Genomic DNA, 15,587 nt, shown 5'->3' on the forward strand with positions numbered 1-15,587 from the left:
TGAATTTCAAAGATAAATTTACATTGACTCTGCTTTCTCTGATTACTTCCATTAATAATTAAATTCCAACCATCAATAAAAAGGATTTTCCTCACTATTGATAGGTTACTAAAATATTTACTATAATCAACATATTTAGGCTACTATTAGTAAAATATAAAAAAAATAACTAGTAAAATATATTGTTACTAGTAATATTTTTAGTAAAATACCTACTATTAATCAAATTTTAATCAATAGAGTAAATTCATAATTTATAATTGGATTTGCCCATGAATCAATCGATTTTGAGATTGCATTAGCTATTACAATTATAACATACACGTTTTTGAAGAATGGAGAAATACTGAACATTGAAAACGTGAGAAGGGTAACAAAGGGTTTCATTGGTAGCCTATATGTTTTATAGACAATGTTGTATTACATAAGAAATTTTGGATGAAAAAGTGAGAATAAGTAATGGACAAAAGAAACAATTATCATTTACATAATATTTCAACCATAATATAGTAAATATGTTTTCTGAATTACATTCTAACTAAAACATTAAGTTGTAGCTGTATTGTATAAGTAATACTTACTCATAAGTTTTGACCAATTGGTATAGGCACAACAACGCACCAGACCAGCCTGTAGCCTCTGGATTTTGTAAATATATACTAATTTTGTCAACTATTTGAGTCCAACGAGTTGGAAAGTCATGCTTCACTATGGTGCCCACACAAATGGACAACTGTATCCTGCACAAACAAAATTAATATTAGTTCATGGATTAGCTCAAGAATGTTGTCAACATAAAGATTCTCATTAAATAATAAAAGAAAAATGACACAACCCTCATTTCTAATTGCGGAATTTATGTTCAAATATCTAATACATGTCTAATAAACATGATACTGAAAAGTATTTTGTTCAACTACAGAATTTTGCTACAATATTTAATGGTTACAGTTTGTTCAATCTGCTGTCAACAAGTATTTTGTTGAATGAAAAAATATTTCTATAATATGTTTTCAACTAGTTAATATGGTGGTCAAATTACCAAAAGTCAACAGAGCCACGATAACATAAATTGCAGTTTCATGAAGTTCAATTTCGTTCAAGAAAATTTGAAGTAAATTTAAATTGATTAGAGTTATATGTAGCCTACTAGTAGCACGTGCAAGGAAATTTTGTACTAAGTAAGATGATATTAATTGGAGTTTTATGCACTATAACGTTTAAGGAAATTAGGTACGAAGTGATATGATACTTCCGTTTTATCGGGTTCTACTTTACAGTACTTATAAAATTATGAAATCATCTAAAAACTACAGTTAAAAAATATAGACGGTAAAAGTGATCCTGCTTTTCGATTGAAGCAACAATAGGTTCATAATTCAATACAGAACATTAAAGAGATTTATGCCTATAATATTAGAGAAATTATAACCAATTAGATATCTATTCAAGCGATTAGATCTGTCTGTTCAAGGTGATTAAGAGCTATAGACAGACCCAAGATGAAAAGCGACACCATCTGTCCCATTAAAACCCCACCAACACTTGAATTATTAAACTCAATTTTATATTTATCAACTCAACAACTCTATTTCTAAATCATGATTAATCAAATGAGTTTTTAATTTTATGATTGAATAAAAACTCTTTCGAGGTTGAGTGGTCGAGAGGACTTAAAAGTCCTAACTCCGCCAAATAAAGAATTTCATTAATTTCATTTCAATTCTCACTTTCTATATTATCTACTAATGCTAAGTCGATATTCTAATTTTTTTGAATTCACCTTCAATAAGAACTGAGAGAACAATATAGGTAATCTAAAATAGTTAGTTGTGTTTTTTCTGGCTCTAAATTTTGAAAAATCACTCAAAAATTTTCCAATTAATGGTGATTTGAGTGTGATATTTTTGTTTTTTATTCTGTTTTCAACCGTCAAAATTTAAAAATCTTAGTGTTCGTTGTTTTTGAGTGAAAATGGACTAAATTTTAGTAAAGTGAAATCATAACCCTATTTTGGACTTTAAAAATGTTATCTAAATTTTGGAGAGAAATAGTACAAGGAGTATCCTTAGTTTTTCTCTCCCAATCAGTGTTTCTTTGTAAAAAATATAAATAAATAAAATAAAAACATGGCGGTATTTTGTAAATAATTAGTAATATTGTAAAGAATTGATAGACTAGTTAAAATTGTGATCTGATCCACTTGATGAGTCCATAGAAATGGATAAATAAATATTTTATTGGTCATAAATTTATTTAAACCCCATAGACCTTGTCATTCATTCTGTAATACTGCCTTACAAACTAAATTAAGATTTGAAAGAACACAATAACTTGGATAATTTAGCCATTTACCTAATAAGTTCAGGAGAGTGGACAACAGCATCAACAATGGCGTCGCGAATCATCGCTCTGTCTTGCTCGTGCAGAGTGAACGGCAGAGGCTGTCCTTGTTCCACCTCCTTGTCAGCCCAATTTTGCATTATGAGATTCTTCAAATACACAGCACCTATACACACATAAAAAACTTTGCTAAAAAAGCTGACATTGGAAAGAGCAGTAGAAATGTCTCACTATAGCAAAGTGCTGATACTTCTGTAATTCTTTTAGAGAATTTAAAATATGCCATCTCTTAGTCCTATCATTTTTTTCCCATTACATCACACATACAATTCTATCAAACCTATCTTCCCTTCTATTTTCCTGATACCGTTTATACTCTTTCAATCTTCCCCTTTTTTACACCTCAGATCCCTAAATTATCATTTTTCAAATTAATTTAACAATTATTGTGTTATTTTTTGCTAGTATTCATTCGTATCATGTATTTTTCTTTGCATCTTGTACATGTGAAATGAATTTAGATAAAAAATAGTAGTCTACAGTAATTTGAAATTTATTCTATATCATTACTGTTAAATATAGTAAATTGAATTTTTTGTAATTTGCTTGGACTGATCTAGATTAGTATAGGCTAGAGTATTAGTATAGGATCTAGATGAGGAAAGATATTTTATATGTTATAAAGATATTTTTTATATTATGTTAAAACATTAATACTGTAATCCTAAAACCAAAATGGATATATATTCACAATTTTGCCATTTTCTTTATTTAATTACAAAAGATGTTATAAATATATTTATTATATTATGTTAAAACATTAATACTGTAATCCCAAAACCAAGATTGATATATTCACAATTTTGACATTTTCTTTATTTCATGACAAAGCTGATAAAACAGTTTCTTCTTCAGTAGACCATTGTCGAATGCAAAAATATGCTTCATGGCGATCCACATTTTGTTTATAAGTTATTGATTGCACAACCAACAGATAGCAGATTCATCACTTCCTCTCAAACAAAACTTATTATCATACTGAACACACTTGCTATTTTATATCCCGAAAACTGCTAGGAATTTGGAGTTCAACAGCACGATAGTCAAATTCCACATATTTGTCGCAAAAAGAATGTGGTTGAAGATAATTTCACACACATGTAACTAAACCTGTGATACCTACTGAATAATAATCATAAAACATTAACTTGATTATTAATGAAAAATTGATATTTCAATTATAATTCACAAATCTGTAGAAACTGTAAATCTGTGATACTGTAGAACTGATTGTCAACTAAAATAAAATATTATTTCGAATAATAACTACTAAAGTCATAATTTAGCTGTATGTAACTCAAATATAATATCAATTTTATTGGGTTATTTACCTGCTTGTCGAACAGGCATGTCGACATCTGCCATCACAACGACTTGAAGAAGTGATGGAGCAAATCCTATTATTTTGTGTACCTAAACAAAAGAAAAATATCGAAATTAACCCATATCTGTACATCAACAAAATAATATTCAAGTTCAAAATTTTAAACCAGATTTATTAGTTCAATACCTCTACAAATGAACTGTATTTGACAAATCGTGGAGGAGATCGTACGCATGCTTTGAATGTTTTATTGGTTTTGACATTAAGGGCCGTTTGCACAGTCAAAGCTCAAACTGAATTTAATCAGCTGGTGGTTAAACTCAAAATGAATCACATTATAACAAACGAGACTTGATACAGATTTAATCCAGTTTAAAATGAAATTTAGTTCAAACTCCACTGTGCAAACGGCCCTAAGGGTAGTTTGGAAAGTGTTAGTTTGAACGGAATCTTAATGTAAACAAAATTAAATCAATGTTATGTTTCGTTTGCTAAAATGAGATTTAATATTGAGATTTCAACCACCACTCATTTTAGTCCAAGTTTTCACTTTGCAAACGGCACTTAGTCTGTTTTCCAAGTGGATAGCCTACGACAATCTGCCATACAACAGATCCAACCAATTTCAAGAATGTGGGAACTATTTGCGCGTCCAAGTTGTATACAGTGTCACACTCATTCAATGCTTTGAGATCTGTTGTTTGTATTTGTTCGTCGAATTGTCCAACATAAACTCTTCCACCATCTCAAGTGTAGCTTGATTATCTAAAAGACGTAAACACAAGTTGTATATATTTCCAAGACGTTCCAACTAAAGCTGTTTCCATAAGATTATACAAAGATAATTATTACTCAAACGTCGATTGGAACGAGAAGTTAAAATTAGAGTAAGATGAGATGGAGTAGAGAGGGTTCAGAATTCTGCTATGAGACTAGCCTAAACAAAGATTCATATTCCAGCTCTTCTATGAATGTGAAAGAGCTATTAATAGAATAAAGTCTTCAATATAAGTGAAGATAGTAATTATGTATTAGGCCTACCTATATTTTCAAATAAAATGGTGTGGTAGTATAACAATGAGAGAGCTAAATGGAATGTTCCTTGAGGTGCAAAGACAGGGAAGAAGGATGGGGCCTTGAAGTCAACGAAGAATAAACAAAATTCATTAATTTTTTTTCATTATTTCTATTAAAACTAGTCACTAGGACTAACCATTAATTTTTCTCTCTTATTTCTTATCCTAACATATTAATTTCTATTGCTAAAGTCTTCCAGTGAAGCCTACAGTTCTAATCTATAATTTCTCTACTTTAAATTCTTTCGCTAAACATTTATTTAATTTATACTTTTTTTCACTTCACTAGCACTTCAACCTCCTTGTGAGTTCGGTGCTGTCTAGTAGTTGGATGACTTCGGTGTTGTCAATTCATGAAAATGACACCAAATTTGAATAGACTTTGAATGACTTTGCAGTAGATGGGTGGGCATTCAAAAATGAAAACAATTTTTCTTATCTGAGTGTAGATGTGAATAGCGCCAATAAAGTCAGCGAAGAAAAAAGAATCATGGCTGGGAATCGTGTCTATTACACAAATATCAAGCTCATAACCTCCAGAGCCATATCTAGAGTGACCAAATTGAATAGTACAAGTTATTCGTTTTTCTCTCCCGATATGTGCTTCATTTTTAAAGTGAATAAATAAATAAATGAAATTGTGCAGGACACTGATAAGACCTGTAGTACATATGGGGTGGAAACCTGGAGTATCACAATTGGGATGCATCCAAGCTCAGGATATTTGAAAGAAAGGTTGTAAGAAGAATCTATGGAGGTATTACTGTAATGAAGGAGGTGAATGGAGGCTGAGGACACACCGATAAATGAATCCTATATAGAGACCTTGTACGACACATAAACTACCAGAGGCTACTATGGATTTGACACCTAGAAAGAATGGCTCAACAGAGAATGCCATAAAAAAATGTGTAAGGGTAGATTGGAGGGAAGAAGACAAAGATGCAGACCAAGAAATCGTTGGCTGGATGAAGTGGAGGCAGATTGATGAGGGTCAGAGGTTGGAAACATAAAGCAGGTGACAGTTTGGCATGGAGGCAAATAGTTGAAGAGGCTGAAGCTCTCGCAGAGCTGTAATGCCGAAAGAAGATGAAGAAGTAGTTAGTATACCAATAATTGCATACTTTAGTACTTGTTCATTATTGAGAGACAATTTAAATCTGGTAATAAGTCAAGGCCTGATTCAAACAATTTGGTGTGTTATCGCCATTGTTATTGGTGTTGTAATCTAGTACCAATAATTTTGGATAAATAATTTGATAAACCAGGTAATAGTAGTTTGGAAGTAACACAAATATTGGGGTGTATAATCTGGGGTAATAGGTTGAGTTCAACGAATAATATTTACAAAATTTTATTAATTAACATGATCAAAACTCCGCTTGATAAAGTACTTTTGGGATAATCGGAGTAGCCTATACAGTATGTACGAAGCAAAGATTTTTCAGCATCTAGGCCTAGTCATTGAATTTATGTCTTGAGGTTCGAAAATAATGAAAAACATTATATTGATTAATATTACTATTCTCATTATCAAAACTATCATTCTCTTCGTCAGAAATACATAAACTTGATAAATTTCGCTTGATAAGTACTTTTGGAATAATCGAAGTAGCCTATATGTACGAAGCAAAGATTTTTCAGAATCTAGTCATTGAATTTATGTCTTGATGTTTGAAAATGATGGAAAACATTATAAAAATTACTATTACTATTCTCATTATCAAAGCAATCTTTCTCTTCGTCAGAAATACATAAAATTGATACATATTTTGGTTTAATAAATGAATATTGGTAATATATTAATTTATTAATAACGTGCGTTAATCCGCCATAGCAGTATTTAAAGCTGTTAAAACTCTTAAAACATCATCCTAAGACATCAAATTAATGGTAAATTGATTGGATTAAAATAATATTATAAAAATTCAATAGATTAACCCTTGATTACTGGCGCGGGGTGTTTTTAGAACCCCACAGTGGTAAATTGAGTATTGCTGACTGGCGTGATTTTTCTGCACTGTTGTGCTTCTCAGCTTCTCGCCATCCGTCAACACAGTTTTTGCCAGTTTTGCACTTACTGCACTTTGGAGCCTATTCTGGGGCTCGACTCTTCAACCTTCTGCCCAGGAAGCTAAAGACAATACAGGACTACAGTGTCTTTGCTAGAAGTCTGAAAAACTATCTAACCGTGAGGCCCTACTCTACACTGGCAGAGTACATAGATGACCACACATACCAGCATCTAGACAGTGAATTCCCAACGATTAAGAAGAAATCTGACAATTCCCAGGTCAACGACCATGGAGAAGACTACAACAAGTAACAAGTAAGTATGTTCGTTAGACAGTTGAAGCTGGGTTTACACCAAAGTTATCGAAAAATTTTAAATAACTTAATCCTCATAAATTCTATTAGATTGAACGAAAGTTGACAAATAAACCTACACATGTTCATCATGTGTATGATAAGTTATGTTTAATCTAATAGAATCTATAAGGATTGAGTTATCAACATTTTGTTAATAACTTTGTTCTAAACGCAGCTTGAGTGTATCTAGAATGACGCTAGACGCCCACATTTATAAGTGTTTTTATTTTGTAAGGTAAATTATGTTATTCGTCTTTGGTCATTACTAAAATTGGAAATGTTATTTATTACATAATATTCTAGGTACTGTTTTTAAAGTATTGAAAATGACTTTAGAAGATATGAATAAAGCTAGAATCAGCCAATATCTATTTGAAGATATGAGTGATGATGGAAACATAATGTTGAGCCAGAAACACTTGATAACATGCCAATTTCAGGTGTTGATCAATGTGTCAAGATTTCAGCAAATCTGGGCGAATAAAAATGATATAATCAAAATACTAGAAATATTATTTTCATTATTCTACATTAATCTTCAGTAAGGATCTTTATTTAAATGAGTTGAATTAATGTTCAACTTACTTTACCATTTTTAATTTTTATTCACAAACTAAATAGTATACAATTTTGTGTCCCATAACTTATTTTGAAATTTCAAAAATATAAAAATAAATATTGATAATTCTGGTATATTTAGTTCCTGTTATCGTGAAACAATACGAAACAGTTCAGAATTTGAGATAACACACCTTGTGTTACGGTAGGAGATTGATTTTTAAAAAGTTATAAAAGAAACCAATTAATGGGGGGCTACCGGACCACCAAGCAGTAATAGAAGTGAAGTGTAAGAAAAAACCGTACCAGTATTCAAGGGTTAACCAAATAAGAGTAGCTGTCTTCAAGTGATAAGGCCTGTTGGATTCTAGCATCTCTGAAAACTCTCAAGTTGTAATATCATAACTGCCAATTTGGTGCATGCTAACTGTTGAGATACAGCAAAATCTGTGGCTAAAGTGCACGTCCAGTGCCAACATACCTGTCATAAAATTTTTGGTTGGGATCGATTTAGTATGTTATTTTGAGCACAAAATCACAAAAATTAAACGGCGGTCACTATTGTTTTTAAAATAAACTAAGTTCAAAGTAGCACAACTTTACATTTATTCAACCTATAGGCCTAAGTAGCAACCATAAGTAGCTAAGGTTAGGAAAAGCTTTAGGTTAGGAAAAGTGATCCCAACCAAAAATTTGATGACAGGTATGTTGGCACTGGACGTGCACTTACACCAAATCTGTCATTTAGTGACATGCTGTAATCTAGTTTAGTAAGAATTTGATGTAGAGATACATTGAGATAGTTGGACTTTCAACCTAACCTTATAAAAACATAAATTTACCAACTTAATAGTGTTGAACTGATAACATAAAATATTTGAAAAGGAAGAAAAAAGGTGAAATGCTTTAAATTTTATTAAAATATCAAAATTCCTGTCGCAAAGTTCATAATACCGAATAGAACCGGAATTTATTACAGTACTATAGGCCTAGTAGTGGAATATGCTTTCATGTTTGACTTCTTGAATTGCATAAAACTTTATTTTAAATTTCAAAATTACTAATAAAATTGACGATCAATGATAAAAAGATAAATTTCAAGTAATTTGTCAAATAAAACAAAGCACACGATTCACATGTGGTGGGACACCCATAAATGTAAAGGGTTAATTCTTATGACAAGTGATTTTCAAAAACATCTTTTGTTTTATTGCATAATTTATGATGATATATATAATTTTTGGAGGAATAGCATGAAAAAAACACAATACATTAAATGTAAACGGTGAATGAACTGATAATCTAAATGATTAGCCACATGGTTAGACAAAATTCATGTAATTATGGCTGCTGCTCAGACTTTGAATTTACCTGGTTGAGTTGTTGTTCGGCTTGCTGTTGTTGATTGTGGTCGATTGTCGCTCTTAGAAAATCTATCAACTTTCTAGTCTCCATTTTTATATTTTTCCCTAACTCATGCAATTTATTAAAATAAATACAACTTTACCAGAATACAAAATAATGAAATACTACGGTATGGAGTTTGGAGTACGAAGAGTAGTAGAAGTCACGTGACCTGACAAATAACAATGGCGGGATTGCGGGATATGAGTTTGGAAAGAAAAGATGATTTAATATTCAGTTCCGTATTGTAAGAAATTATAATATGGAACAATCTCAATTTCATTCATTAAATACCAGTTTTTGAAATAATTCTTACTTATAACTGTAACATAATAAGACTTTCTCTCAGCGTGTCGTATCTGGAAGCATAATAAGTGAATCAGTCATTTCTACGTTGTGGTAGTTGATCGTCGCAAATAGTTTTGAAGGCATACCCACATTATAGAGTAAAAATAGTCCAGTCAAATGGTCGTTTTTCAGCAAACAGCCCCGAAAGAATTTTTCTCGACGGTTCTTTATGTATTTTGGGGCGCTGAACTCGAATCTAAAATTTGCTGACACGCCAGAGGGCGGCTTCACCCCCAAAACCCCCAAAATTTCAGACTTTTTTCAATTTTCTCATTTTATCTCGTGAACCTTGAGTTTCTCAAGAAAAATCATTCTCGACAAAACTGAAGAGAATAAAATTTCCAATAGATTGAGTGGTCGCGCAGGATTCTATCATATTATTTGGTTCCGGAGCAAAGAATTTTCAAAAAAGGGGTATTTTTCAAGGGGTTTTCAAAACTATACAAACTCACCACTTCTACCCTATACAACATGGATATTTTTCTAGTATAGACAAAAAACCACACATCACGTGAAAGAACAATTCATAATGAACAGGATTCCTTAGGAATTTTCGAATTTGATAGTGGTGGGAGGGGGGATATTCTGAAAAATCTAGAAGGAAAATAGAAATTTGGGCTTCCAAGTGCACGAGATTGATATTTTTAGAATCTATGTTCAAAATTTGGAGATCTAAATCATTCCCGTTTTTCCGGTATGCAATCCACAAGTTGACATGTTTTGATGCGAACAAACACAACCCCACTCTCTCTTATTATATAGAAGAAGAAGATATCTTACCTCTATTTCATTCATCCAAATAAAATGATAGTATATTACTGCAGATACTTTATCCAATTCTAGAAGCATAAACTGATTCTGTTTCATAAACTATTTGTTAAAACGTTCAGCACCATGGATATTGCCCAAGTAGTTCCAAAACTATCCACCAGGTTTTGTGATAAACGCAGTACTATGAGGTTTGAGGTTAGATTCTATTATACTCTGAAAATTGAATTTGAGTACCGTAGTTTATAATATCTTATTTGTATTTCATTCATCCAAATGAAATGATAGTATCTTATTGCAAAATACTTTATTCAATTCTAGAAGCATAAACTGATTCTGTTTCATAAACTATTTTGTAAACCCGTTCATATCAAATCAGAATCAGCTGTTATTCAAGGTCATTTTACAGCCCTAGGGCCGTAAAGTTTTACCGGCCTGGTCGGAAAACAATCACTTTCGGCCACCATATGACGCACGTAAACCAGCTCATTACATCCAAGTGTGGCGAAAAATATTTTTCCTACAGTTACGTTGAAAAGTGGCCATTGCTGCACTGATTACAGAACGCAAAGAATCACTTTTCCGCTCTAGTGCGGGAAAAATTTTTCTGCACTCCAGATTTGCAACATGGCAACGCAAAATACTCAGTAGGTTATATGGAGCAACAGTGCAGCAAAATCAAATGAAGTTGGTAACAGTGAGTGGGCTGCTATAGTGAGCAGAGGTGCAACCAAGCACAACGCGCTAATTATTACATTATTATATTATAACCAAGGACAACATTTTTATCAATTTGACAATAATTAAGGCTTTTATCAATAATAAAATTACACAGAAAAACATTTGATGCATTTCAGGCAATTTTACCCATAATTACCCACTTTTCATATTCATGGTAACTGTAGGAGAAACTTAATGTGAAATACGTGCGCAAAGTACCTCTGCTGCACTCAAGAAACCATTCCGCCCTCGCCTACGGCTCGGGCGTAAACGTTTCTTTCGGTGCAGCAAACTGTCACTTTGCGCACTAGTTGCACAAATAACTATTTCATTATAGTACCTTTTCAAGGCCTTCCTAACAAAAAAATACATATTTTGGCTAAAATCATCTCACGCGGGCTATTTTCCATGAGAATCACCCGTTAGATTTTTTTTTTATTCCAGTATTACCTAGTGGGGGGTACGTCAAGGATCAAAACTTTAAACACTTATAGCTTTTGACAGAATGATCAGATCTCCTCGTACTACAGCTCATTCTTCTCAGCTCGTCAAGGCGGTTTAAAATCAAGTATAAAAATTTGAATTTGATTAAAAAATACAAAAAATCCACTTTAAGTGTATTTTAGCCCCTATTTAAATACACAGAAAAATGGTCAATTTCTATATTCAAAACTGTGTATCTCGGTAACCCGAAATGATAAAAAATGGTACTTGGTCTTGATTTGAAGAACAGAATCTCCTCTTTCATGTGAGGTAAATGAATTTTGTGAAAATATAATCGTGAGGTAAGATACGTTTGATTCAAAAAATAAAGAAATTTGTGATATTTTCCTCATTTTCACAGTCTCGACAGTTTTTCTATAATAAACAGTCATGCAAGATGGATTTAAGGCAACTTAGCTTATAGACCATGTAAATCTCTTTCATTTGAGACCAATCGCAAGTTTCTATCATGTATCTTACTCGTTTTAGAGACTCTTGAATAACAGTAAAATTGCAGAAAAAATGAGAAAATGGAAATTATCATTTTTTCAATTAGCTGTAACTTTTGAACTGTACCGAAATCAGGAAAACGATTCATGGGAGCGGAAATAAGACAAAATTCTCTACAACCTTGACTACTTTTTCGATTTTTTATCTAAATTGTTACACAAGATGCATAACTTTGAATATACGAGACTGTGGAAATGATTAACATATCAAAATTTTTTTGCATATTCAAAGTTGCGTATCTTGTGAAATACTTTCTATAAAAATCGAAAAAGTAGTCAAGGTTGTAGAGAATTTTCTCCTCTTTCTGCTCCCATAAATCGTTTTCCTGATTTCAGTACCGTTCAAAAGTTACAGCTAATTGAAAAATTGATAATTTCCATTTTCTCATTTTTTCTGCGATTTTACTGTTATTCAAGAGTCTCTTTTGTGCAAACTTTGAGCTTTGGTATGTAGTGAGGGCCAAATTATAATTTCAGTATTCAATTAACATTGGTGCTCCTACCCTTGTCTTTCATTCGACAAAAAGTTACCAGGTTGTCTTTAACAATGTAGGAATATAATTAATCAACAATATTCAATCTCGATTATGAAAATTCATTCTGAAATAATTGATAAGGTGGTATAGCTTTTTTACTTCACTACCATCATTATTATGTTGACCTGACATATTCAACAAAAATATTGATTTCTGCAACACTTCAAAAAAACTTTTCGGATAACTAATTAATTGTCTACTCTTATTCGAGGAGTTTAAACTTTCATTTTTTTAATCAAAAAGACAGGATACGCTAAGAAGTGAGTTCAATGAAATGAATAACAGTTTACAGGTTTATCAGGTTTTCTGATAGTTGTCCAGTATCATCCCTTCCAGATTATAAGATATATTCAAATCTATAATCAGGAATATTACATTTTCTATTCATATAATACAAACAAATTCTTCGGAATTGAGAATTTTATTCGTCAAATTCCTTTGATTTGGCAAACCTGAATGCAAGATGAAAGGCGGGAGTTACAAAGCTTGAATTGTGTGAAATTAATGCTTGTCCTTGTCAGAGCGTCTGTGGTATTTTTTACTTTCCTTGCCCTATTACCATAGGTGAGGAAAGTATTGCTTTCCAAAAAAAATTAAGGTACCCCAATTTCAAGTTTTCTATACGTTTCAAAGTCCCCTGAGTCCAAAAACATGATTTTTGGGTGTTGATCTATGTGTGTGTGTATGTCTGAAAACACGATAGCTCCATTCTTAATTATTAACCGATTGACTTGAAATTTTAAACTCAAGGCCCTTATACCATGAGGATCCGACAATAAGGAATTCAATAAAATTCAATTCAAGATGGAGGAAAAAATGGCGGATGATTACTAAAAAACCATGTTTTTCACAGTTTTCTCGAAAACGGCTCTAACGATTTTCTTCAAATTTATAAGCCCTATCAACTGACTTGAGTCTCATTTCTGGGAAAATTGCAGGAGCTCCGTAATATTCTTGAGAAAAATGGTGGATAATCACTAAAAAACCATGCTTTTCACGGTTTTCTCGAAAACGGCTCTTAACGATTTTCTTCTAATTTATACCATGGATATAACTTAATTCATAAGCCCTATCGACTGACATGAGTCTCATTTCTGGGAAAATTGCAGGAACTCCGTAATATTCTTGAGAAAAATGGCGGATATAATTACTAAAAAACCATGTTTTTCACGATTTTCTCAAAAATGACTTGACCAATTTTATTCAAATTCAAACCCTGTATAGTTATTCATCAGCTCTATTAACTGGCATGAGTCTTCTTTCTGGGAAACTAATGGGGGGTCCACTCCATTTTTGAGAAATGGACTTTGTAACCTCCTTCTCGTGCATGAGGTAGGTAATTCAGTATATTCAGTCCATGACCGGCAGTCGCCAGACAGGCTTCGTCAAAATATAAAACAATCAATACACAAACAACTAGAGATGGCTGCAGATAGGTTGTTTCGTGTGGCTCTGTAGATGGACTGCCATAGTAAATCATGAAACAATCTCAAACTGGTCTACAAGTCCACTGGTCTCACCATCTCTCAATGAGTAGAGAGGGTAGTTGATGAGTTTTTCACGTACGGTACCAGCCTACAAAACTTCCCATACTCCAGCTCACGAACACAAATTGGCAGTCTGTTAAAGATTTTTAGCATCCGTAAGGGGTAGCATTCGTGTGCTTTCGATAGTCTGGAGTAGGGCAGACAGGTAGGTAGAGTAGAGGTAGGTAGGTAGATAGGAAGGTAGGTAGGTAGGTAGGTAGGGAGGAAGGTAGGAAGGTAGGTAGATCAGTTCATAAAAATAACACATAGTCGAGATATTTCATCTGTAGAACAGCTGTTTTGACGACTTTTAAAAAATATCATCGAATTTCACAATTTACACAATGGAAAAAGTACTCTGAAAACAATTATATAAGTATACACATACAGTAGTCTGATCGTAGTTTCAAATATGTTGCTGCCAATCGTCATTATGTTATTCCCCTAAATTATTCTCGTTTAAGAATGGGGCTTGCAGTTCAATGAGTGTGAGTTGAAAGTTGGGAAAGTTGTGTGAGTGCGCCACACCAGATTTTTTTAGTACGGAATAGCTTGTTCATACCATTTTTGTTTGGAACTATAAGTCTTTTCTAATAGAACTCCATCAGTCTTCTTCAATAAATATAAATCATTTAAATAGCTTTCAATTATTATAACGTGCTGTATATCCCACCTACATTCTATGAATGAATAAAGATTTTCCATTAGAAAATATAGAATACGGTGCATTATCCTTTTGAAGAGAAGCTTATAATACCTACTCAAACCCCATTTATGTTCTATAAGGACAAAGACTATCACTATTTGAAGAGTATGGTTAAGGAATCAATTTCATAGGTCTGCTAGGTCTAATATCAAAAAAGTATCTTACGGTACAGTATACCGTTTTAGAACAATGAGTTTGGCGATATATATCCCAAACGTACTAACTTAAGTCCTTGAAAATTGTTAGATTAGTACTCCAAAGCCTGTTAACTTTACTAATGTTATCACCCAAATCCGAATTAAGGAGAATTAGGGGTGTGGGGGTATGAAAGATCAAAGGGTGACCCGGGGGCCCTCCCCAAAAACTGTGAAAATATTATACCGTCAATTTGTTGCAATTTTACGCTATTTCCACTCAAAACTAGCATTCCCAGTCAGGTTCTATTGTGCTCATTAGAACCTTTATTATTCCAATTTTCCCTTGAAAATTTCATAGGCTCAAGCTTTTTTGTTTGAATAAAAAAAACAATATTTTGAAACAGTCATCCTTTTACTTTACTCCAACGTTTTTTTTTTGCCGGGGGATAAAACCATTATTCAAAGTATTGGTGGATGACCTTGTCTGCCGTGGAAACTACGCTCATTGATCATAACTGGGAAATTTTGGTGTTCTTCTCTAGAAAAAGCTGCTGGAGCATTGTATATGAGCTGTGGATATGAACTAGTAACTAAAAAAATCTGGTGTGGCGCACTCACACAACTTTCCTTGCCGTTATGAAAATTGATCTCCTGACGCTAGTGTTCCCGCGCATCTCAAGTCTACTGTTCAAAGATTTGAGCCAGCTGGTGACAGGGCA

The 15,587-nt window shown here is 32.7% G+C and overlaps 1 protein-coding gene across 1 annotated transcript in view; it reads right to left on the reverse strand.

The window, feature by feature from the left end:
• Positions 1–9,346, reverse strand: part of LOC111057269 (importin-7) — a 31,951-nt gene extending 22,605 nt beyond the window's left edge. Inside the window, exons 1-4 of the mRNA XM_039431241.1 lie at positions 9,103–9,346; positions 3,735–3,816; positions 2,356–2,509; positions 582–740 (exon numbers count right to left, since the gene is read on the reverse strand). Coding sequence (XP_039287175.1) covers positions 582–740; positions 2,356–2,509; positions 3,735–3,816; positions 9,103–9,186 — 479 coding nt within the window. The 5' untranslated portion in view covers positions 9,187–9,346. The remainder of the gene's footprint in view (positions 1–581; positions 741–2,355; positions 2,510–3,734; positions 3,817–9,102) is intronic.
• Between the last annotated feature and the right edge of the window lie 6,241 nt (positions 9,347–15,587).

Source organism: Nilaparvata lugens, chromosome 6 (assembly GCF_014356525.2).
Source record: "Nilaparvata lugens isolate BPH chromosome 6, ASM1435652v1, whole genome shotgun sequence".
Lineage (NCBI taxonomy): Eukaryota > Metazoa > Arthropoda > Insecta > Hemiptera > Delphacidae > Nilaparvata > Nilaparvata lugens.